This window comes from Cetorhinus maximus, chromosome 19 (assembly GCF_964194155.1).
Source record: "Cetorhinus maximus chromosome 19, sCetMax3.hap1.1, whole genome shotgun sequence".
NCBI classification, from domain to species: domain Eukaryota; kingdom Metazoa; phylum Chordata; class Chondrichthyes; order Lamniformes; family Cetorhinidae; genus Cetorhinus; species Cetorhinus maximus.
Genome location: NC_135897.1, coordinates 63,234,207 through 63,260,807, shown reverse-complemented (window position 1 = coordinate 63,260,807; position 26,601 = coordinate 63,234,207). Strand labels below are relative to the sequence as shown.

General features: G+C 39.2%; 2 protein-coding genes across 2 annotated transcripts in view; one reads left to right on the top strand and one right to left on the bottom strand.

Moving 5' to 3' along the window:
• The window catches only part of mcf2l2 (MCF.2 cell line derived transforming sequence-like 2), a 396,665-nt gene that overhangs the window by 150,449 nt on the left and 219,615 nt on the right, over positions 1 to 26,601 (bottom strand). The gene's annotated exons all lie outside the window — the stretch shown is intronic.
• On the top strand, positions 1,746 to 19,641 carry LOC144693849 (lactosylceramide 1,3-N-acetyl-beta-D-glucosaminyltransferase-like). Its single transcript, XM_078563947.1, has 2 exons — positions 1,746 to 1,839; positions 17,939 to 19,641. Exon 2 carries the CDS (start codon positions 18,269 to 18,271, stop codon positions 19,400 to 19,402), a length of 1,134 nt encoding a protein of 377 aa, XP_078420073.1. The 5' UTR covers positions 1,746 to 1,839; positions 17,939 to 18,268; the 3' UTR covers positions 19,403 to 19,641.

The window sequence follows — 26,601 nt, the reverse complement described above, 5'->3', positions numbered from 1 at the left end:
GCTTTCCCCCTGGCCTCTCACACTTTCATCTTTCAACTTTGGAGGAATATTTTAAGAGCTTATCAAGCAGTGTGGAGGTGACAGGATTTGAAGATGCCAGCTGAAATAGAGATGGAAGCAATCTCTACAATTTGACTGGATTTTGACTGAATTGTTCTCTTTTTTAATTCCTTCATGGGATGTTGGCATTACTGGCTAGGTCAGCATTTACTGCATCTTTTCCCCTAATTTCCCTTGTTCAGAGAGCATTTTTAAGAGTCAACTGCATTGCTGTGGGTCTGGAGTCACATGTAAGCCAAACCAGGCAAGGATGGCAGATTTCCTTTCCTAAAGGACATTAGCGAACCAGATGGGTTTTTACAACAATTGGCATGGTTATTCCCCATGGTTATCATCAGACTTTTAATTCCAGATTTTTATTGATTTCAAATTGCACCTTCTGCCATGGTGGGATTCAAACCCAGATCCACAGAGCATTACCCTGGGTTTCTGGGGTACTAGTCCAGTGACAATACCACTATGCCACTGCCTTATGGTGGTTGAATATTTCTGAAGAGAGTTTTCTGTGGTTCTGGGAAGAAGCAGTAAGATTTAGCAAAAAGCAGAACAGCAGCACGTGCTGTCAAACATGGGCTCCTTTATTCTCCTTCTAGACTCCCTCCCCTGGTACATGTGTATGGTAGTCTTAAGTGGACAAAATGCACAATGCAATTTTCAATACACGACAAATTTCAGAATTATTCTGCTGCCCAGGAAACAAGTTGTGCCTTTCTGTCAACTTCGGTCTGGTCATACTAGTCGTCTACTTCCAGGCTCCACTCCTGAGACTTGAGCATATAGTGAAAGATTGTTGTGCTGATGAGTTGCCATCATTCTGATGAGATATTAAACCTCCAGACTATTCCAACACTCTCCTGGTTGGCCTCCTATCCTCAACCCTGCACACTTCTGCTCATCCAAAATTCTGTTGCCTATATCACAACCCCTACCATCCCTCTCACCCATGTGTTTTCCAACTCTAGCTTTCTGTGCATCCCCACTCCTTAGCCTCACCAGTGGTGGCCTTGCCTTCAGCTGTCTAGGCTTTAAGATCCTGAATTACCTCCCTAAACCTCTCTTCTGAATTTGAATGGGCAACACAGTAAAGATATAAGCACAAAAATAAACTGTCTCTCTAACATTGCAAATTTGCAAATTCACAAAAAAGGCACTTGCCCATAACTTATGTGAACTCAGTTTTCTCTTAATACTTAACCAGCAGCTAGCTCAAAGTTAAAAAGTAGGTTTTCAACCAGCTTGATGAGCTAGGAGATAACATATAGTATAATTTATCTCAGCGTCGGGAACATTGGTGAGGAATTTGCAACTGCTTAAAAATGTTAGGTGGGTGGTGATTCATAAACTGCTTTAAGCTGACAGGGGCTTTGGATTGTGAGAAACCATTTAGCCTGTTTCAGAAAAATGCAAGTAAACGAAATACGGAGTTAAGTATGCGTAGGTTAAATGATCCTGGTGAATCAAAAGTGAGTGTATCTGCACAGAAATGAAGACGAATTGGAAGGATTCTATTTATTAAGGTAACGACTGCCAAGTGCTGTATTAAGGAATGCTTGTGAGCCACGTGTTGACTGTGATGCGCTGCCAGTAATGCCCGGCACTGGCTCAGGTTGCAGTTTGACAGCTGGCCTCGCGTCCCCTTGGTTTGATTGGTAGCTGGCGCGCATGCGCTGTAGGCGACGGCTGCTGCTGATGCTGCTGGCTCCGTCGAGCGGACATCTTTATCTGATCCTCCGCTTCCATTGTGGCTAACAGACGGGATCGGTTCTGATAGATCGCAGGGTAAGGAGCGGACTCTCTCTCTCTCTTCCCCCCCACCCCTCCCTCTGATTTTAATTTCTGAAAGTGGGCTTTGACCTCTTAAATTTGTGTTTTTCCTGTGTGTCAAGTGGTTTCTTTTTCGAGTGAACTCGAGAAAGAGACGTCAGGACTACCCAAACCCGTGTTGGCTGGAAGTTTCCATGGGGAACTTGAGGTAAGACGCGAGGCCAGCTGGTGATGGAAACGGTAACCAAGCCAGTGTATTTATTTGGGAGTTTTGGGCGTGTCTTCTGCACTTAAGAATCCAGACTGTTCAACTAGCAGCAGAACTTGAGGTTATCTGCTGTAGAGTACAAACCAACCTGTAAGAACTGTAGGTCACTTTGAGGCACATAGCTTACGGGTGGTCTGTCTCCCAGCCACAGGACTGTCGACCAAAATTTAGTCAGGATCCAATCCTCCGTACTCGAGTAGTTCCCCCCCGCCCCCCAGTTCTTTCGCAAACTCTAGGTGTTGCTGATATTTATTAACCGCTATGAATTGCCGCCCCTTTGAAGCTAATGCAGCTGTGGGTGGGTGGGGACTGGAAGTTGCTTAAAAGGCGGATGGGGAAGTGTGGCAGGTTTCCTTCCCTGAAAAAATATATTTTTATTTTTAATTTTGTTCTGCATTTCCAGCATCCGCAGTTTTTTTTTTGCTTTTTTTTTTCCCTTCCCTGAAGGATGTTCGTAAACCAGTTGGCTTTTTATGACATTCTGGTGACTTCATGATCACTTGCTGATTTTATTTCCTGATGTTTTAAACTGAATTCAAATTGTCAAACTGGAATTTTATCTCTAATTTCTAATATTGTTAATATAATTCAAGGAATGTGGGCTAGCCAGCGTTTGTTGCCCACCCCTAATTGTCCTTGAGAAGGTTTTTAAAAAAAATATACTAATATTCATAAAATATCTGGAAGAACATTACAAAATATTTCTAAATTCCCATCACAAAAGGTGCAATTGGATTCAACTTTTACATCTGGATCATGAGGTGCTTCAATACAATCAATGAATATTAGTCATTTCAATATGGTCATTATAGACAGTCAGACAACTCCAATACCATTGCACTATCAATCATACATCATTCTTTCGAGTTATCAACTGTCACAGATTGTAACTCTTTTGAGTACGTTCACAGTTCTTGGTTTCCGGGAGTGGGACATGAACCCACAACCTTCTGATTCAAAGGCGAGGGTGCTGTGAACTGAGCCACAGCTGACACCTCAATCAATCATACATCATGTTGCACTCTGAGGTGCTTCAATACAATTATAGTAATTGTCCTTGAGAAGGTGGTGAGCTGCCTACTTGAACTGCTGCAGTCCATGTGGTGTAGGTACACCCACAGTACTGTTAGGGAGTTCCAGGATTTTGACCATTACATCAGGCCTCTGAGTTATAAATCTGGTGACACAGCCACTGCACTGTTCCTTTTTAATTGTGTTTTTTTGCATCTGGAACTAATTCCAAGTCTTTTTATATATCTGCCAAAACTAGTTGGTCATCTTGCTTTATCTTAATTTCTAAAAAAATAAGTGTGTTTTTTTGCTGACTCGTACATGTACGTAGGGTGCTAAACAAATGTTTTTTATGTGGTTCAGGTAAAGAAAGCTCTGTTCTGGTAATGTTAATTACAATTATTTTATAGTATAATGTATTAGAGCAGACTGTGTAGTACCAAGGCAATAATAGGGTTTAACAATTTAAGTAAGATTTTGCTCCCCCACATATCAAAGGATATGGCCAAATTGAAGTGGAGAGCCTTGAAAGTTCATTCGTTCAGCAGCATTGTGCTATGTTCACTTTGAAGTGTTGCTGCCATCTGAAAGGAACTGGGTTTGAGAGCAAATTAGTGTAGATGAACTTTTATTTTGGGTAGGGTGGATATTTAGGAGACCTTGTTGATGTTTCTCTTCTAGGCAATGGAAGAGTTGAGGTTATTTGAATGTCCTAATGGGGGGCGGGGGGGAGCTAGTTTAATCAAAATGAAGCCAATTTGTTCCACTTTGTCAATTTTTAAAGTTTTTACAAGTTTTTATATAGAATCATAGTGATATAGCATGTGTGAAAGAGTTGTCCAATTAGCTCCAGTCCCTGGCTCCAGCCCCTTCAAGTTCCTTTTCGAGGTGTCAGCTGTGGCTCAGTTCATAGCACCCTCGCCTTTGAATCAGAGGGTTGTGGGTTCATGTCCCACTCCCGGAAACCAAGAACTATGCAATCTGTGACTGTTAACTCAAAAGAGTTTCAAGTTCCTTTTCAAAAGTAACACTGACCCTGCTTCAACCACCCTTTCTTGCAGTGCATTCCAGGTCACAACAACTAGTGACATTATTTTTTTTAACCTATATTCCTCTGGTTCTTTTGCCAATTATTTAAATCTGTTATTCGGTTGCCATTGAAAAGAGAGCAAACTGGGAGAAACTATCAAAACTGTTCATGACTTTGAACACATCTATCCAATCTTCTCTGCTGTAAGGAGAACAGTCCCAGCTTCTCCAGGAAGGAATAAAAAGTACTGATATTGGAAGCAATGCAGGAGGGATTAGATTGTTGGGAATGTCTAAATGCACAAAATGGAAGATAATGCTTTTCACCACTGTAGCTTTCCTTGTGCCATATCTGCATCCATTGCAGACTAATTGATATTGATTGCTGTAATTGGCCAATAAATATTATTTTCATCTAATTCCAGGATGTTAGAAGGTAAATATTCAGATTGTACCATTTTCTGACAGCCTGACACATATGAAAGACTCATTCCTGTCCTTTTACATTGCATGCAATGTGTTTTTTATTAAGTACTCTAACCAGTCTCTATCTTTTGCACCTTATTCTGTATTCATATTTCAATTTTTGTAGCCAGTTTTAAATTTGAAGTTTTGTTTATTCTCTGCATTATTTTCTTTTGCCTACATCAGTTTTATTGTTCTAGTGCTGCAATTGTTTCACTGCAGCATTATTTGCATTCACAATGTATATTCAATTTGTTTCTTTTATTTTTTTTCCTTCTAATGTTTCTATCAAGCCTGCTTGTGCTCCTTTCTAATATAGGTCATTTGTGGGCCTTGTGTAGCTAGTAATAATCACTGAACATACTTGGAACTTTGCTTATGCTGGTAGCTAGGAAGATTTTCCTTTTTTAAAAGGTGGTACTGTATTAGCATAGCATATAAAAGCAACTTTTTAGTTCTCTCGTTGGCTCTGGGAATCTACCTGCTGAAAATGAAGGAGGGACAATGCAAAAAATATTCTCATAACCTACACTTCCTATATTATGATTCAAGTTTGCAATGCTGTTAATCTATAACCTCTCATATCCCCATGTTGTTGTGCATTGAGATTCAAAATCACGCACTCTGTTTAGGTTGCACACCATTTAAATCATGTACATAGCAGTGTAATTTCCAAAAAATAGAGTTCTACCTTTTTAGCCCATGATGGTCTTCCTGATGTACTCATCACAAACAAATGTCTGTCATATGCTTCCCTATTTTAAGAAAAAATTCAACGTTTTCTTCTCTATCTGTACAGGATTGCAGTAGTTATTTCCACCTTTAATGTTACATATTTTGATTACAGTGCTTCTACTTAATTCTAATTTGGCTGTTAGCATGTCCTTTTCTCCCCCTGAAAAAAACTGCACTCCCTCCACTCCCTGCCCCTCCCTACCCAGTTTATCCTTTCTAAACCTGCCAAATAAAGTGTATCATTAAATTCTTTTCCCAGTCTCTGCTTTTTGTATGATGTTGGTCTCTTGCTGTTCTTAAAAACCTTCAATTTAAATTCCGACCTTTGCATTTAAATCTCTAACAATCCACGTCCCTGTAACCTTAAAGGCATGTCATATTCATACTTAACATAAACTATAAGACATAGGAGCAGAAATTAGGCCATTCGGCCCATCTAGTCTGCTCCGCCATTCAATCATGACTGATAAGTTTCTCAACCCCATTCTCCCGCCTTCTCCCCATACTCAGTATGGAATCTTCTGGAACTGACTTTTTAAAAAAAAAAAGACAATGATGGGCAGCAATAAATGCTGCTGAGGATTACTTCTCAGTTTGTGGATTCTAAAACTGCCACATTGTCTTGAAAGGACACATTCAACACTAGAGGTGTCACTATCCACCTCCTGAAACCATCCAGAAAGGTATTTCCTGAGTTGATTGGGTCATTCTGAAACCAAGGCACTGATTGTCTCAAATCCCCAGGACGAATGTCTGTAAACAATAATCCAGGTTTGGCTAATCAATTTAAGCCCAACAATATTTGAGGGAGCTGTGAGAAACCACATGGTAAGGTCACCATGTAGGTCTCTGTGTTTAAATCTTTAAACTCTGCACAAAAAATGCAGCAGCAGAATGGGCAGTAACACCTATGCCATAGGAGCTAGAAACTATAACATCGTAAGGTCTCCAAGCCTGTTCCTTTTCAAATCCACCAATGTGGCAAACAGACCTCCTGGTAATAAAACTACATATAACTAACTCTAACCTGCAGAAAGTCCACCTCTTCGAGACAATCCTGCAATGACTCTGATATTTGCCTTTGGCTATTAAATTCACCCACCACACTTCAGGAGTGAAAAGCATCTTCATCAAGCCTGCACCTTGTATTTTCCAAGTCGAGGCAATCACATGAATTACGAACTATTCTTTTGTTTATAACTTGTAAAAGTACACTATTCTCTCTTAACTGTATTTATCTCGAGTCTGTGAATGATGTAGCATTAGATTTTTGGGGAAGAATGTGTGAATAAATAATCTATTTAATCCCACAAACCGCTTGCAGCTGGTTATTCAAATTATTCACACTCTATTTAACAAATGCACATCTTTTCCTTTTCAAAAACACATTGATTATGGACAGTAAGGGAAGTAAAGGGTTTTTTCAGTTCTTTCTCCTCATCTGTAACATTCCCAATACTCTGGCCTCTTCTGCATTCACCACTTCTTTCAGCTCATATCAGTGGCATTGCCTTCAGCCTGCTCTGCAATAAGAAATGCAATTCTATTGCAAGGCTTCTCCAAGTTCCTCTATGCCTTTAAACGTCCTCCTCACACCTGCTTCCGTCAAGCTGGTCCCTCTGGTATCTGCTTTGGTTTGGCGTTAAATTTGATCTGATTATGCTTCTGTCAAGTGTGCTGGGACATTTTCTACATTAATTATTCCAGTGATTTGTTAAATTCAGCAGTTGAAGCTGTCTGTCTGGATGAGTTGGGTGAATTTCCAAGGTGTTTGTATTGCTTTACTTTTTGTTTCCAGGAAACATTTAGTGCATGTAATTTCACAATTGTTAACATACAAGAGTTGTGATTAGGTGAACTTTATTCACTCATGGGATGTGGGTGTCACTAGCTAGGCTGGTATTTATTGCCCATCCCTAATTGCCCTTAAAATTCTTAGTGTGCCTTAATGTAATGCTCATTTCTGACACTCATTTCGTAAATATTCTTTCAGGTGCACTTTATTCCCTTCCATAAGGACCCATTCCTCTTAGCTTTTCTATTACTTTAAAAGTGTGGATGCTTCTTCCAATGCAAGTTGTGCTTTCCATGAATATACATTCGCAGTTGGTTGGCTAATGTGGGAGCAATAAACTAGGAAGAAGATTGCATTGGCAATCTTGGGTAATAACATCTCAGTTGAGTCTGCTGGTAATTTGTCTGAATTAGCTGCAAGAGACCCACCCACCCTTGAGGTGTGGACCATTTTATATCCATGTTTATTTCTAAACCAGTTCAAACTGTCTGCAGTAACAAAAAGATGTGATTATAACCAGTTTTGACATTAAGCAACTCTTTGGTTATAACAATACTTAACAATCTTCCATTAAGACATAATGTCCACTTGGTGATTTATAGATCAAGTGGAACAGCTGTTTTAGAAGTTAGTTTCATGCAGTACGAATCAACAGTTATTGCACTCAACGCTAAGAAAATGTCAGTTCTTCAATTGGTGATTAATCTCGGCACCGAATTGCGTTGAAGTCTTATTGGGATTTGTAACTTTTTACTCCTGACATCAGCTGGGTGTTGCTGAAGTCAGTGTCATTACTGTGCCTGTTAATCAACTATCCACATCACTGATTTAATCCTGAACCAAGGCCATCTAACATTGTTTGCGTGGAAAAATTGACAAATTCCTGGAGCGCAATTCTGAAAAGCAGTTCAGGATCCTGAAATTCAATACGATAAAATGACATTTGACTTAATTGGTCTCTCACTCAATCAGTGGCCCTGTCCCCTGTTTGTTGGTTTTATAGTATTTTGTAAAATTTTTCATTCAACTGTGTCCCATTACACACACTCTCTTTAAAGCAGCTTTATGTTGCTCAGCCTGTAAGTATCTGCGCCACTTACGCATGATGGGATTTAACCAGTGCATTTGTGGAAATATCTTATTCGTGTTGTAAACTTCTGTGCACTGTGGATAAACAGTACTGAACTGCCATTATGGTATAGTTACCGTTGTGCTTGAAGATGCAACATTGTGCATCAAGTGCTTGTTGCATCCAATTAGAGCACACTCAAATGAATTGAATTTAAAAAAAACGTTGTTCTCTGGTCAGAGAACACATTTACATTCTGTCCTGCATATGGAGAAATCTGCACACTGACTCCAACTATTAGATAAATTTTAATGTTAAGCCAACGGAACATTAAAATAATGAAATCTACAGCACAGAGTTGTCATTTGTGCTGTCATGCCTGTGTCTGCTCTTTGAATGAGCTGTCCAATTTAGTTCCATAACCCTGCAAATTAGTCCTCAATTATATGTCCATCTACCTTTTTGAAGGCTCAGGAATCTGTTTCCACAGTCTTTCAGGTGGTGCATTTCGGACCTTAACCCTGTGTGGGAAAACATTTCTCCACGTTTTCCTTCTAGCTCCTTTGCCAATTATTTTAAATCTGTGACCTTTTGATTGTTGATTCAATTGTCAGAGGAAACTGAGCAAGTAGGGAAAAATTATAAAAATGCTTCATTATTTTGAACGCCTCTATTACATGTTCCCTTAATCTCTGCTTTAAGAAGAACAGTCCCAGTTTATCCAAATTCTCCACATAGCTGAAGTCCCTCATTCCTGGTAAACTGCTTCTCTTCCCAAGGCTTTGATGCTCTTCTAAAGTGTGGTGCCCAGAATTGTACAAGTGCTCCAGCTGAAGCTTAACCAGTGATTTTTATAAAGGTTTAGCACTGCTTCCCTGGTTTTGTCTCCATTGCCCCTATTTACAAAGCAGAATACTCCATATGCTTTCTTGCTTGTCACTGTTGAAGATTTGTGAACATTCAGTCACCGGTTTCTACATGCATCCTCCTCAAAATAGTACCATTTAAATTATACTACCTTTCCATGTTGTTCCTCCCAAAATTCATCACTTTACACTTATCTGCGTTAAATTGCTTTTGCCACATGCTTGGCCATTTCACCAGTCTGCCTCTGTTCTCCTGAAGTCTGCTCAGAAAAGCAATGGTTCTAGAAAGGTTTTTAAACAAGATTCAAATGCCCCAGATGTTATACTGGAGGTGGAAGGAGGCAGGGAGGAGGAGAATAGAGATGAAAAAGTAGCTATCATTAAGGTATTCCTTTGTTTGAACAAGACTGGAAAATTTAATAGTTTTGTTTAAAACATTTTCAAGAGACAAGCAAGCAAATGGGTAGTTTTAAGGGTTCAATCACAATGCTAGAACATTGAGATTAAGGCAGAATCTGTATGAATGAAAAACTCTTACTATACACTACCAGCTACCAAATGATGGAAATAGGATAGGAGGGAGATCTGATGACATCAGTAAGATCTACAAGAACAATGGGCAAGGGTAATGGTTGGGTCATTTGAACTATCTCAAGATTAGAATAAACATTAATGCATGTGATCCAAATGGGGAACCCTTTATTCAAGAAGCAATCTTGAATGTATTCAATAATGATTCTGGCCTAACGAGAAAAGAAGCCTTTCCCTACTCAGTTATTTGGCCCACTTCGTTTCCCAGAACTGAGTAGAATGATTTTTGAAACAGTGATTCAGACAATAACATGAATCCAATTAATGAAAAATAGTTCAGATAAGGATATTGGTTTGTGAAATAATACTAGAAGGGATCTGGCCTAGCCAGATCACTGGTCAGAGGTGGGGAATATACATTTGAATATTTTAGAATATCAAACATTTTTTGCATTCCTATAAGGTGGAAAGGAAGAGGTGTATCCAAGAACAGAGGTGTGGATAAAAAGACATTTAAAGGCACATGGTTCAAAATCTGGCCAATCAATACTGAGGGGGGTGGGGTTGGTGGTGCGTGCGCGAAATGAGTGATATAGTGGTAATGTGAAATGGGGGCAGAAAGGCCAACAGGAAATAGGGGCATGTCTGAGTTATTAGGAAGGTGGGGCAGCTCAAAGATGAAAGAATTTAGAAACTGATGGAAAATATTTCCACCAATCTGGTCGTGCCTTGCATGAGTTCAGAACATTCAAAAGTGCTTTCCAGCCCAGAGTCATTTTTCAAAGCGTAATCACTACTTTTGTGAAAACTGATGGACATTTATTAACAATGCTAGGTTCGACAAACAGCAGGAGGATAGATGACCTGCTGATCTGTTTCAACAGTGTTGCCCACAGATGATAAGGCAAACTGGTCCATATAATTTCTTATTTTCTCCTTTGGACATGTGATAACTGTAGAAGAGTAATGGGTTCTGTGGGGTGGTGGGAAAGAAAGCAGAATTCTAGGTGTATAAGTCATTGAGACCTAATGGCATTCACTAAGGTCAATCATCTGAGTTCCATGCTGTCATTGCAGGAGTTCCTCAGAGTAGTGTCCCTTTGCCCAACCATCTTCAGCTGCTTCATCAATGACGTTCCTTCCATCATAAGGTCAGAAGTGGGGAATCACTGGTTAGCTGATGATTGCATAATGCTCAGCGCCATTAATGACTCCTCAGCTACTGAAGCAGTCCATGTCCAAATGCAGCAAGACCTGGACATATCCAGGCTTGGGCTGACCAAGTGGCAAGTAACATTTGTGCCCCACAAGTGCCAGGCAATGACCATCTCCAGCAGGAGAGAGTCTAACCACTGACCCTTGACATTCAATGGCATTACCATCGCTGAATCCCCCACAATAAACATCCTGGGGTTTAACATTGACCAGAAACTGAACTGGACTAGCCATATAAGTACTGTGGCTACAAGAGCAGGTCAGAGGCTAGGAGTCCTGCGGCGAATAACTCACCACCTGACTTCCCAAAGCCTGTCCACCATCTACAAGTCAGGAGTGTGATGGAATACTCTCTACTTGCCTGGATGAGTGCAGCTCCAATAAAACTCACGAAGCTTGACACCATCCAGGACAAAGCAATCCGCTTGATTGACACCCCATCCACAAATATGCACTCATTCCACCACCAACACAGTGGCAGCAGTTTGAACCATCTACAAGATGCACTGCAGGAATTTAACAAGGCTCCTTAGACAGCATCTTCCAAACCCATGACCATCTAGAAAGACGAGGACAGCAGATGCATGGGAACACCACAACCTGAAAGTTCCCCATCAAACCGCTCGCCATCCTGCCTTGGAAATATATCGTCATTCCTTCACTGTCACTGGGTCAAAATCCTGGAACTCCCTCCCTAACAGCACTGTGGGTGTACCTACACCACAGGAACTGCAGCAGTTCAAGAAGGCATCTCACCACCACCTTGGGCAGTTAGGGGTGGGTAATAAATGCTTGCCTAGCCAGCGATGCCCACATCCCATAAATGAGTAACAAAAAAATTGAAGGAAATGAGGTGACAGTAGAGGCTCTTGCCACAATTTTTCACTCGTATATGCTAATTGTATGGGGGATTGGGGTAGCTTTATCAAGAAGGGATAAAAGGATGAACAAAAGAAAAACCAAATGATCCTGAGGTGTGGGTGAATAGAGACCTACAGGATCAAACACTTTCTTGAAAGTGACTGCAGCAGATAAGGCCATATAAATCTTAGCAGCTTTTCCCATTTTATAAAATGGTACCTTAAGAGTACAAGGCTTAAATGCTTATGATAAATTTATACACTGCATTGATTAGGCCATGGTTAAAATATTTTGTGGTTTTAGGCGTCCCATTATTTCCATGATGAAATTGTGGAGATTCTACAACACACATTCATCAGGATGACTCAAAGTATGGGAAACAATAATTGACAAGAGACTTGAGATACTGGGAGTATTCCCACTGGATGAGGTCCAAGGAGACTTAATTAAGGATTTTAATATTTTGAAATATTTTTGATCATGAATAGGGAAAGACAGCTTTTCTGATTGTGAGATCGTTAATGAGATTCAGGAGAATTCTTTATGCAGGCAAATGTTAAGAGCATGGAATGCTTTGCTGTGGGAAATTGTTGAGACCGCTCCATCTTTTAAGGGAAAATTGGATATATATTTTGAAGTTGATGAGGATACAAGGCTATAGAATGAATAGGTCAGGACAGTGAGTTTGAGCTGGCACCTGCACGATGGGTTTAATTATTACTTTCAGTGATGTAAACCATGGTGTAGTTGCATTGCAACCAGTATGAAAACAAAGCCCACTTTAAAGTAGTCTCAAAACACCTGTTAAAATTCTTTGGTTTTAACATTGACCAACTGATGTTGTTTTGGTTCCAATTTGTGTTGGTGCAATTATGTCTTCAACTACAAAAGTTTGCCAATTTATCTAAATCCATCCTATAGTACCAAAGTACTAGCAATTATACTGAGCTAACAATTATAATCAAATGCAGAGCCTAGTAATGTGTATATAGATTGAATTTAAATACAGCATGTGGAAAAGCTCCTTTTTAATTCATTCTCAGCATGTAAGTGTCATTTGGCATGGACAGTATTTATTGCTCTTAAGATAGTGGTGTGCTTTATTCTTGAATTGCTGTAATCCCTGTGATGAAGGTAACTCCCTATCTAACAGTAGGGAGTTTCAGGATTTTGACCCAGTGCCAATGAAGGAATGGCAATATATGTCCAAGTCTGGATGGTGTGACATGGAGGGGAAGGTGTTCCCATGCCCCTGTGGCCCATGCACTTCTAGATGATCAACCTCATAAGTTTGAGAAGTAGTGTTGAAACTGTTGCCAAATTGCTTCAACGCATCCTGTGTACTGGTGATGGGAAGAGTGCATGTTGAAGGTGGTGGTTAGGCTGCCAATCAAACTGGTTGTTTGTCCTGGATGGTATTGAATATCTTGAGTTGGACCTATCTAGTGGAGAGTACTTCTAACACTTCTGACTTGTACATTGCATGTGATGGAGCGGTGACAAGGGGCTCAGGTCAGCCACACCTCGGAATGCTCGGCCTCGAGCTTGATCTAGTAGCTGCAGCTTTTTCTAGTCAATGACAACCTCCAGGATGTTGATGGTGGAGTGTTTGGCTTTTGATAATGCCATTCATTGTCAGAGGTGGTCTTTACCTGGCAGTTGTGTGATGCAAATGTTCCTTTTTCATTTCAGTCCAAACTTTTCTTGATGCACTGGGGAATAGACTTGTGTTCAGCTGCATTCACAATTCTTCAAATAACAAAGCAATCATTGGCAAATGCTTACTTCTAACCTTATAGTTCCAAGTCTGGATAATCCTCTATCGGCATTTCTTCACTGTTGTGTCAAAATCCTGGAACTCCCTTCCAAGGATTCTTTCTCAAGGGCAACTGGGGATGAAGAATGCTAGCCTTACCAGTGCTCTCATCCCCTGAGCAGGTAAAGAAAATGGGGAGGGTGTCATTGCAGATGACTATAGTTGAGCCCAGGATGCTACCTTGAGCTCCTGCAGCAGTGTCCTGGGGCTGAGACGATTGGCCTCCAACATTCTCAACCATCTTCCTTTGTGCTAGCTATGATTCCAGTCACGGGAGAGATTTCCCCCGGTTCCTGTTGATGTCCATTTTACTAAGGCTTATTAGCAGCACATTTCATTGAATGCTGCCTTGATATCAAGGGAAGTCTCACACTCCTCACCTTTGGAATTTGGTTCTTTTGTACATATTTGTACCAAGGCAGCAATTAGCTCTGGAGCTGAGTGATCCTGACAGAGCCCAAATGGTGTATCATTGAGTGATTATTAAGTGCTGCGCGATAGCACTGATGACTCCTTTTATACCTTTGAGAATATATTCATAATGCAGTAAATGACTGGGTTGGACATGTCCTGCCCTTTTTGTTTGGATGGGACAATCCTGGGCAATTTTCCAGTGTTGCAGCAGTGAGAACAGCTTGGCTGGAGGCACGGCTAGTTCTGGAGCATAGGTCTTGAGCGCTACAATGGAATGTTGTTTGAACATAGCAAAGGCTACAAGTCCAGTTCATTCAGCCGTTTCTTGATATCAAGTGGTGTAAATTAATTGGCTGAAAACTGGCATCTGTAATGCTGGGGCTTCAGTGGGGTTGGTGGGTGGGTGGGAGACTGTAGTGGAAAGACAAACCATGAAGGATCATCCACACTGGTAATTTAAAGATGGGACTTGATCTCCAAGAATTATGTGCTGCTCACGCCTTCCTACCAACACAATCAGGGACAGATGCATCTGTGAAAGTAGATTAGTGAGGACAAGGTCTAGTGGGTTATTCCCTCATTTTTTTGGTTCTTTACCATCTACTGTTAATTGTATATCAATTTTGTGTTAACTGTATTCAGACGGAGGGCATTAATTAGGGACTGAGCTCTGCTCACATAGAGGAGCAGGGCCTTCTGCGACCAGTGGGCACTGTAGGGGCTGAAGTGCATTATTTTCTTCCCCACCACGTGCAGTGCTGTTTTGATTCAAATTTGATAAGTTTCCTTTAAAGATCTGGAATTTGTTATAGTGCCCTTTCAAGGGGCTGTCAATTAGTTAAATTAACTAATTATCTGATTCTCTGTGTAGAGGAGCAGGCTGAAAGAGTAAATTGGCTGTTGGAGATACACAGAATTTAATGTGTATCTTCTGCAAATAAAAACTAATAAGTAGTTACTTAGTGGTACAGAACTGAGAATTGCTTAAAAAGAGACAAGCTGTCGAAGCTTTTTGTCTTGCATACATTTGGTATTCTTGCAATTCTGTCCTGATGAATGCAAGATGAAAAGCTTTGAGAGCATTTCTCTTTCAGAAAAAGATAATTGATTTAAAGACTTGATTTCAGTGTTCTAGCCTTTGCCACTTGATTGAGTTTCACCAGCTGTCAGATCATCCTGGCAGCTGTGTTGTTCTGGTCTTGGGCAACTCAGTCAATGCTGATATTATCAACCCACTCTTGGCGATGGGCATTCAAGTCCCCGGCCAAGAGTATATTCAGCGCCCTGCTACCCTCCAGTGATTCCTTGTGTTTAACAATGGAATACTGATTTATTGGCAGAGCAAGGGTGGAAGGTGGTAATCAGCAGGAAGTTTCCTGGTCCATGTTTGACCCTTAAGTTATGTGACTTCGCGGGCTCTGGAGACAATGTTGAGGACTCCCAAGGCCATTGCCCCTGGACTGTATATCACTGTGCCACCCCCTCTGGGCCTATCCTGCTAGTGGGACATTAGGTACCTAGGGATGGTGATGGAGGGGCCTGGAAATTTGGATTATTTCTGTGTAATGTTCAGAGCAAAATGATCATTGCATTGAAGCTTTGTTGCTGTTTTGTCTCTGTGTTGGCATGGTGTTGTCAGACAATGGAAACTGCAGTCAGACTGTTTCCATAATACTAGCTCAGCGATTCAAGTTGTTCTGTATCAGCTACCAGCTGTTTGTAGTGCTTTCCCTTTTTAAGTCAGTCAAAACTAAAGTCTCCTGTTCATTTGTAGGTGCAAAAATACTTGGTTTTTGAACATAAATAATCATTCTGTGCAATCTGCAAATTGTTGAATTAATACAAGAGCAAAGCCAAATAGGCTGGAAACATGGCATTTCAATTCTTGCATATAATGAAAACTTGGGTTTGTTAAAGCAGTTGTACAGTAAATGGAGATCAGGAACTCATGCTCTGGGAGGTGTGAACATTTTATGGGCAATTTTAGTTACTTTGCAATTTTAAAATTTGAAACTTGTTTTAAATATCTGACCTTGTTCCTATAGCTTTGGCCTCTCAGTTAATAAGCTAATGAGCCTAAAAGTTTTGGATTTTTTTAGCCAAGCAGATGGGTTTTTAGCTGCTGCCCGAATAGAGCATGCCACTTTGACTCTGGTTACATGATTTTTATTATGTAATATTCAAAGCCTTATGTTTCCTCTTTTCCATAGATTCATAGGAAAATGGATAGTGAGATTTACTAGTAAATTTGTGTTGTTCTCCCCAGACTCTTTGAAAGGACCCTTGACTTTTATAAAATAAGCTTGGACCTAAGGAAGAGTCAACTCATCCTTGATCATCTTAGGAGATAGGGGAAATAAATATTTCCGGGATGAAGTGAGTGGTCCTGTTGAAAGATTAACCAAAATAATTTTTCACCTTTTCTAACTGTAATCTGGAATTCTCTTTTTGGAAATCCATTTTTAAAATCATGCTTATTAAATTGCTGTTTTTGGGGGATTATTGGTACAGATGGCTTCTACATTTGCCTGCATAATTTACTGCACTTCATTGTGGAGTTGCTGAGAGAAAATATGGCATAAACATGGATACATTCTGCTGTTGAACAGTAGTCTGAGCAAATTAGAATGTGAAATTATCTTTCTAACATGCCATCTAAAGTGAAAAATCCTTATTTGGGCTACTGGCATTTATTCAACAGTACCCAAATGTAATGACTGATTACAACTGATCCAAATCATTTATTAGTGTCCCTTGTCACTGTTCTTATACTTGGAGTTGATCATTTAGGTAAACGTTTTTACAATTGGGCCAAGAGTGCCTGGATTACACTGATTCCAAAGTGAACTATGAACGCTGACTATCCAAATTGCAAAATTCACAAGCCTGAAACAGTTGAGTATCTCTCCTCACTGATTTCATTAAGTTGATAGTGATGAGCCTATAATGCAGGCATGAATGACATTTTGCTTATGGAGGCACATTCAGAACAGTAGCAGCTTGAATGAAGGTGGAAGGATGCTAAAGGGCTGATTTTAACTCATCCATTTTGATTCCAAAAAATTCCACGGAGCAACTAATGGTTTTTTTTCTCTCTTCACACCCTATTACAGATTAGTTGCTGTTTTTGCAGACAACTGTCCCAACAACAAATTAGTATTCACATAGGGAATTCTAATTAAAGCACTAATGTGCTTCAGAGGTGTAATCCAAAATAAAAATAGCAGGCATAACCAAAAACTTGATCAAATAGTGAGTTCTAATGATCTTAAATTGCAGGGGAGGGATGGATGGATGTGCAGGAATGAGAAAATGAGAAATTTGGGGAGTTTCATAAAGGCATTGAAGTATTTGATAAGTATAGAATTTGTAGTTGAGGCTGAAGACTTCGGTCTTCCCCCTGTTTAGCTTGAGAAAATTGTATTTTACACAAGACTGATCCAGGCAAGCCATCTGAAAGCACCTAGATGGTGGAGAGATTGAGGGTGCTGGGTGACTTGTCATCATTATTGCACAAAAGGAGGCCATTTCTCCTGCTCTACCCCCATAACCCTGTAGTTTATTTCCCTGTGTATAATTAACCTGACCAAAGGTGGAATGTGAGTGCATAATTGTGTCATGGGACAAAAGTTTCATACTTACACAAATGTACTTTTATTATTTTTCCCTATTGTGTTGACAATAGTAGCTTTGAGCTGCTGGCACAACGATGTACCTTCAAACTGAATGGATATTTGTTGCCTCCCAGAGAAGTATGTATGACTTTTTTTTCTATGGTTCAAAGAATTTTAAAAAGAAAAAATGGGTATTTTGAAAGAACTGTAAATGTAGATTACAGGTATATTCATGTTGGTGAATGAGCATAGCTTTAGTTTGTTTCAATAAATATTCTTGCAGGGAATGTTTTCAAAGAACTGCAACCTGGTCTATTTATATAGTGGATTAAACTTTTCACAGTACTTCAGTTTTGTGATATAAACTTCTATAAATTATTCTTTTATCTGCACTTTGTTTAAATTAATTATTGTTTACTTGACAGGTTCTGCGATGATGCAGAAGCAAAATGGTATGATCAAAAGATGAAGACTGTCGGCATGGACTCTGTTCTTTGATTTTTCACATGGCCTCGTTTTTGTTCCTGGTTGAGGGAACTGGAATGCAGCATCTACAAAGTACCTCCTAAAAACAGCAGGAGGTGATCCCCTGGTTTATATAATTCAATTTACACAGTTCTGTCTAATTAGATAGTATTCTACTTCAGTAGATCTGTTTGGTTGCATCAGCTATGCAAAACATCACCAAGGTCCCAGGTAGAAATGCACATAAACATCCTGAATTCTTCGTGGCTGTCAAAAACTAAAATTGCAGAATGATTACTGTGTACAGAAGAAGAAAACGCCAGCTTCTAAAACTAATTTTTATTTGTTTTTTCTTCTCCCTTGTCCCAATTTATCGGGAGCAACTGGATGCAAATGTCATTAGTCATGTGAAATCTTATTCATACAGATATCTCATTAATAGATACAGTTTTTTGAATGAAAGCCTGACTCTGACCAAGGAGACAGCAGCTAGCCTTCACAGTTACCAGTACTTGATAACCCATGCAAACAAATGCCAAGATCAGGATGTGTTGCTGCTTCTGTTTGTGAAGACTTCTCCTGAAAACCGTCCTCGGCGGGATGCTATTCGTCAGACGTGGGGCAATGAACGCTACATAAATTCAGAGTTAAAAACCACTATAAAAGTAATTTTTGTTTTAGGTGTACATAAAGAACTCTCCCAGAGAGATCTTGTACAGAGTAGGTTACTAATGGAAGATCAACAACATTTTGACCTTATTCAACAGGATTTCTATGATGACTTTCACAATCTTACATTGAAACTAATCTTCCAGTTCAAGTGGGCAAATACTTTCTGTCAAAATGCTAAATTTGTCATGTCAGCTGATGATGATGTTTTTGTGCACACTCCAAATCTAGTAAACTACCTGTTGCAGCTGGATAAAGGGATAAGTAATTTCTGGATTGGTCGAGTACACAGAGGTGCACCCCCTATAAGGAACAAAGAAAGCAAATACTATGTTTCGTATGACATGTATCGGTGGCCTGCTTATCCTGATTATACTGCAGGTGCTGCATATGTTGTTTCCCAGGATGTGGCAGTGAAAGTTTATGAGGCCTTACTGACCTTGAACAGCAGTCTTTATATTGATGATGTTTTTATGGGTATATGTGCCAAAAAAATGGGAGTAGCACCACAACAACATATTTTTTTTGCTGGTGAAGGAAAGACCCCTTATCATCCATGTATTTATAATGAAATGATGACCTCCCATGGCCACGTGAAAGATATCCACCATTTGTGGCGGGAGGCTACACATGCAAAAGTGACTTCTCTCACTTCTGGATTTTGGGGACAACTTTACTGTCGACTGGTCAAAGTATTTCTTCTCTGCAAACCATACTTTGTGGACACATATCCTTGTATTGCTGCATTTTCCTAGTGTAGTAACTACATTGAAAAATAACTAAACTGGGCTTTTTGGGGGATGGGGGGAAGCTGACAGTAAATACACCTCAAAAGGAGCAGTTGTCATGTTATACACAGTTGACCTGTAACTACTCTTGCCAGAGTGGTTTTTGTCTATCCATAAACTTTGAAAAATAAATTTTAGGTATATGGCACTGAGTATATACAGGTTTTACAAAGTAGCAAACAAAAAGATTAAAGACTGGTGAATAATATGTGCTACCAATTAGTGGTATTTTTTCCAGAAGCTGTCTGAAAAGGTCTAGTTGGGAAAAATGGTGAGCAGCGAACAAATGTAGGGAGATTTAAAGGCATTATCTGACCATCCCTGATTATTCCGCCATGAAGCATTTCCCCAACAAGCCTGTCAATTATAAATTGTACACAGTACCTTTTTACTAATGATGAGCAGAATTTAATTCTGCTGCAAAACAGCACAAGATTTGGTCAGAGTAAAACTAGGCCTACTCAGGTTACATTTTGTGGCTAGTGACCAATAACTATTGCATTAACTTGATTGAAATATCCAGGTTGCAAATATTAAATAACTACTTTTCATGCATGACGACTAAATTTTTTTTGAGGGTAGTTTACGTAGTTGAAATTTTACTACATTCTTTCAGCTCTAACACTGAATATTAAATTTTTATTCCTCCTGAAATTAAAAAAAATCTGAAAATGTATGGACTCAATTGGTAAACAGGCCTGTATACTTGGTTAAATCTTTACTTAAAATACTTACAAGGTATATTAGCTAAATACAATGTTTAAACCAGTTACACGATATATGCAAACCAGTTTGATTCATTGAGAGATATTGGGACATGCATGTGCCAAGTTCTAAATGTATGTGGTTGTTGCTTTGATATCCACATGCAGTAAAATGATAGCTTTTTAAGCCAATGGTTTGTATGGAAAGACCAAATTGGAATTGTTTCAATTGCAAAACCAAGTTATTTCTATGAAGAAGTCAAAAGACTGAAGAGAAGTGTACTGCAATCTCTGCAGCTTTGTCTTCCCACTATATTAATGTTATTTTCGTGAAGAGATGGGCAGCCTGGGTCACTAACTACTTGACTGTCATCATGGCAGAAAGGTTGCAATTTGAAGCGCAGTCAATTTTTGTGTCCGTGAAGAGGAGAGTTTGCATATTGCAAATAATGAACATCCAAAAGATGTAAATTTCTAAACTTTCAGATTAGATATGGAAGTTGTTGAACAGCTGAGTTATATTGTCTTGCCTCCAACATAGCTTACAGGATATTGAGGATTTAAGTTTTAAAACATTTCACTTTATAGAAAAACTCACCAACTTTTTGTATACAATCTTCTATTTATGCATGCCTTACACTCTGTAGATGAAGGTTTCCTAGTCGTAACCTGATTAAACAGATTCTTTTTGCATGCATAGTACTGATAAACATGAATCAAGTGTTCACTGTGGTGGTGACAAAACCTAATTTATACCCTCAAATGCATAAAAACACCATTTCTAATAATCAATCTGTGCTTCTAAAAGTCTCTAGTATCGTAAATATCTAACATCCTAACACCCTACTCATTTACTTATCTCCATTCTAAACAACCGCCAAGCTTGTTTCACACCCTAGGTTATTTGGTAAATTCAAGTGGCTCCAATTAGCAAAACCTATAAATGCCTTTGTCATCATTATGCAAGTGGTCCTAGTCATTTAAGTAAATCCTTTGTTTTGTAACCCATTCTCATGGTTAACACCTTTTTTCTTCCTTTTTAATTTGAATAAGAAGTTCAGTGCAATGGAAGTGAGTAACAATTTGCTCTTTAAAAAAAAATAGAATCCACATGGCTGTAAACTCTGTTCTGTACACTCCAAACTGCCTACCAGCATAAGTACATAGTCTCACAAGTTTTAAAAAGTTGAATGGATAGTGCAGTGCCTCTAGTTTTTCCTGTCCTCTACCTCACACCAACCGAGTCTTTTTAATTTTGTCTAACCCTCTTTCTTTTCCATCTCTTTTATCATCTCTCTAACAAACTTTGCTTTCGTTTAGATTAGAAGTCAGTGCATTACCTCCCATTTCCCCTCCACATTTAAATTATAAGACTGAATTTTGAAAATAAAGTTTGAAATGAACCAAGCACTTACTATAACAAAAAATAATTCAAGTTTTATGAGCCTTCGAAATGTTTGAATTTACCATGAAAATCAATGACGCTGGACCTAGGAGTAGAATAAAAGTCATCATGCCTTTCAATAGCACTCTATTCTGGGACCTTTAGATATTTTTGACAAATTCTATGTCATAAGCATTGATTTTCCAGCAAGCCTATGGGGTGAAGTCACCTTGATTAAGTAAAACGCTGTTCAAGTTACCTAAACTATTTTTTAAATGACTGATTGGCCTGCAATGCCCAAGTGAGGTTAGGTGGCATGTAACCAGTTGTGTCTTGAGCCTGACGGTGTTTTCTAATCCCCCTGTAGCTTTTAACTCTGCATATGTTTCACATTTGACTTGCTAAATTAGACTGTTTCTGCAAAGCTACTTAATATAAACTGTTTTATCGTGGTCTTTGTTTTCACTCCAGGAGATCAGCTCTTGGTATTCACACTGCTGAATCTGGCTTTTTATCCCAGCAGCAAACTCCTACACCCATGGGAGGAGGAAAACTGGTCTACTGTGTGGATAAAAGCAGAATTTGGCAGTGTAAACACTTGGAACTGGTTCCTGGCTTCAAAACAAGTAAAACTAGTTTGTGGTTGAGATTAGTTGTGTTAAATCTCCACACATTTCACTTGGACATTAATTTTGCAATGTATAAAAATTGGGATCAGGCAAGTGAAGTCTTGTGACACTACATGGATTCAGAGCATTTGATGATAGGGATTGAATGCAATTACAATGGGGGCAAAGCCAGGTAAGGGAAAGGAGAGCACTTCTGATACTAGTTGTGCAGAACTAAGGGCCTTGTCTAAATGATGCAGATTGTGTCACGTGTTGGATGAAAGTACAAACACCACCAAATGGGATAATTGTTAGGTCAACACTAGGACTTTGTGATTTTAAAAACTAGATGTGATGGATTTGGGAATGATATTTATCTTCAAACTGATAAATGTAAAGGTTCACTTGAAACATGGATATGCTTTTTCTTAACCTCATGAGCAGTGAAAGAGAAACTTCATCCATTGTTTAACACGTAGAATTAAAATCTACTTTTGCCCTAAACTTTGCCCAGTTGCACAATTAACATCTATGTTGTTCACAATGGGTTAACCTGTATGATCTGACAAGTTCTTAATAATATATTCATTTAAAAACACTAGAGCAGAATTGTTTAACATTCTGTTGCAATTTTGTAGGTTATCCTGACTCTTTCTGGTTTTGATCCATTTTGTATGTATCATCTGGTTAGTGGTAATGAACAGTTTTTGCTTTTTAAATATATAGCAATTACATGAACACCTTGTAGTAATTGCTCTTTTCTCCTTTGCCAAGTAATGATTTATTAAATCTAGATGTATAATTTTTAAGGAAATGTATCTAAGATTCATTCAAACTAAAATCTGCTTGATCCATAATATTTTTTAATGGTTTTATTGTACCTCAGAAATTATTCTTGGGACTGGGTGGAGGAAGAGTTTACAATTACTGCCTTTTTACTGGGCAGACTTTACCCAGTTACCGCATAGTGGCTCACTCCAACAAAATTACCAGTAGTTATTTACAAATTGACACTTTCACAGAAAAAAAGTTAGATGGCATAATATGTGCCAAAATATACACTGGTTAGTGAGGGGTGTACTTTAGCTTTTTTGAGTTGGACAAATTAGAGACACTTAAGTTTTGTATCTGAACTAAGCTTTGTCATACCTGCTCAGTGAGTGCTTAATGCTACCAGAGGTGGAAAATGTTTGTTTCTTCATTACTGGTATCCTTTCAATGCAAAACAATTCACTTCTGATTTTCTTTTCTCTGGGTTTAGAAAAAAATGAATCTATATTATCAGAAGCGCTGGGTCTGTTAGGGAAATGTATGTAATTGCTGATAACCAATATCTAGCCAACATTTTACAAAACAATACAGTCCTTTTTTCAAATGTTCAAGGTAAGTAGAACTCTCTTGAATAAGGCAACTTTTTTCTGTATTTACACGTGGACATGTGCTACAGTATAATGGGAACAGCATATCACGTGAAATGATTTTGCTACTTGTGCAAAAGGGCCCATGGGTAATTTAAAATGGAACATATCAGCCAAGAACAAAATTAGTACCTTTAAATAGTTTAGAAAAACCTCTCCAATTATAATAAATTCTGATTTTGTACCTACTTGAATTTTTAACAATTAAGTCTAACAAGAACCATTTAAATTTAACAAGTGGCGATTTTAGCACTTCCTAAAAAAAATTCCCACAAATATTGACTTTTTTAAACTATTGATCCTATTTTCCTAAAAATACTTAAATTTTATTACCTTTAAATTAACTGGCTGTATATAAATTCCTTTAAGATATGTTACTAGCAAAGGATTATGGCTACTTGTGCTGTTGGCAGTTTATCACTAACCTGGGAGGGATAAAAGGCTGCAGTCAACTTGGGAGAATTTCTTTCACCTCTATTTTAGTATTTGTGACCTACCTCGCACAAGCTGTTTTCAGGGATAATTCAGACTATTCAGCTCAATAAATTGAACAGTTTTTGTTTTTGAAGCCAAAGTAGTTTTTGCAATAGCACAGAAGTGGTCTGAAATGCAGTGAGACGAGAGATATTTGTATGAAAAGTGTACTTCACCAGAATTTTTACTCCATTGTAAACCTTCTAGATGTATTTAAAGTGAAATGAAATGGTTTGATGTTTTGTTATATACTTTTGTTTCAAGCCTCATGTCAGTTTTGCACTTGTTTGTTTTCTAGCTCCTTAGGAAAATTTATTTTTGTATGTTGAAATTTTCAAATTTTTTTTCTGGATGTTTAGTTTGTCTGAAAAAAAAATAAAGTTGTATGAAGTATGAAATTTTGTCTTCCTAGAAATCTTGAACTTTGATCTAAATTCTGCACTCTGATTTCATTTTTGTCTTTGTTTTTTCATGGCACTTTTTCTTCAAATTTCCAAATTGTCCGTGGGAGGCCGTTGCAATCTCTTCACTGCAACTTTTTGTTACTTAATTCATTCATGGGATGTGGGCTTTGCTGGCTAGGCCAGCATTTATTGCCCATCCCTAAATTGCCCTTGAGCAGGTGGTGGCGAGCTGCTGCCTTCAACTGCTGCAGTCCCTGTGGTGGAGGTACACCAATAGTGCGGTTAGGGAGGGAGTTCCAGTAATATGACCTGGGGACAGTTAAGGAATAGCGATATATTTCCAAGTCAGGATCATGTGTGGCTTTGAGGGGAACTTCCAGGTGGTGGTGTTCCCATTTTTCTGCTCCTGTTCTTCTAGATGGTAGCGGTCGTGGGTTTGGAAGGTGCTGCCTAAGGAGCCTGGGTGAGTTTCTGCAGTGCTTCTTGTAGATGGTACACACTGCCACTGTTCATCAGTGGTGGAGTGGGTGAATGGTTCCTCTTCCACAAACAATCAAGCAGGTTGCTTTGTCCTGGATGGTGTCAAGCTTCTTGTTGCTGGAGCTGCACTCATCCAGGCAAGAGGGGAGTATTCCATCACACTCCTGACTGGTGCCTTGTAGATGGTGGACAGGCTTTGGTGAGTCAGGAGGTAAGTTACTTGCCGTTGGATTCCTAGCCTTTGGCCTACTCCTGTAGCCACAGTATTTATATAGCTAGTCCAGTTCAGTTTCTGGCCAATGGTAACCCCCAGGATGTTAGTGGGGTTTCAGTGATAATAATGCCATTGAATGTCAACGGGCGATGGTTAGATTCTCTCTTGCTGAAGATGGTCATTGCCTGGTACTTGTGTGGCACATGTTACTTGCCACTTGTCAGCCCAAGCCTGGAGATAGTCCAGGTCTTGCTGCACTTGGACATGGACTGCTTCAGTAACTGAGGAGTTGCGAATGTGGATCATTGTGTAATCATCATCAAATATGTTCACTTCTGACCTTATGATGGAAGGAAGGTCATTGATGAAGCAGCTGAAGATGACTGGGCCCAGGACACTACCCTGAGGAACTCCTGCAATGATGTCCTGGAACCAAACTAATTGATCTCCAACAACCACAAACATCTTTCTTTGTGCTAGGTGTGACTCCAACCAGCAGAGTCCCCCCTCCCTTCTGATTTCCTTTGACTCCAGTTTTGTTAGGGCTCCTTGATGCCACACTTGGTCAATCACTGCCTTGGTGTCAAGGGCAGTCACTCACCTCATCTCAAGAGTCATATGCACTCAACATTAACTCAGGTCTGCCACAATCTGGAGCGAGAAACAATGTTTTTCCAACATTTTTCTGTTTTTATGCTTGGTCTACCAACTCCAAGTGGAGAGATTATTTCCACAGAATTAAAAATATTGAAGTCAACAATTTGAAAGGAGCTGCTGGTTCTCCCAGCATGCTATAAGATCGCGACTGTGGCATTAGCTTGAGTGAGTCTTTTTGTTTTTGATATTACATTATTAAGCTTTTGATCTCATCTGGAACACAAGCAGTTCAGTGGAGAGAAACTAAAATGGGAAAAGAAATCAGGACAATTTGCTATCATATATGGTTGCAATGCAATGTTGCATAGCTCAAAATGCTTTACAGTTTGGAATATTCTCCAATTGCACTAGATGTTTGGACAGTTTAGTGGACATAGTGAACATCGTGTTGTCGAAAACAAGAGGGGAAATGGATACTGAGATAGGAATGGGAACGATAAGGCAGGGAGAGTAGTCATTGCTAGCCATGATAGGACAGCTTCAAATGGAGCCTAGTGAGGACAGACTACCACAGGTGGACTGCATGGGAGGAGGGTTGAATGGTTGGTGTGTCATAAAACATACATTAAAGGCAACATATGAATGTAACAAAGTGCCTCTCCTGTAAAGCACGTAGGGACATTGTCATGAGGTATTGGCAGAGGGACCAAAAGATTGGTCAGAAATGTTTTGGGAAGAGAATGATGTGGAGATGTGTAGGAAGGGAATTCCTGATTTTTTAGGGCTTTGACAACAGAAGACACAGCAATGCAGCAAGCAAAATCAGGAATCCACAGTTACAATTGGGAGGGATTTAAAAACAAAAATGAGAATCTTAAAATAT

Excerpts from the sequence above, each read along its gene's own strand:
- LOC144693849 (XM_078563947.1), top strand. The coding sequence starts at position 18,269 with ATGATTACTGTGTACAGAAGAAGAAAACGCCAGCTTCTAAAACTAATT.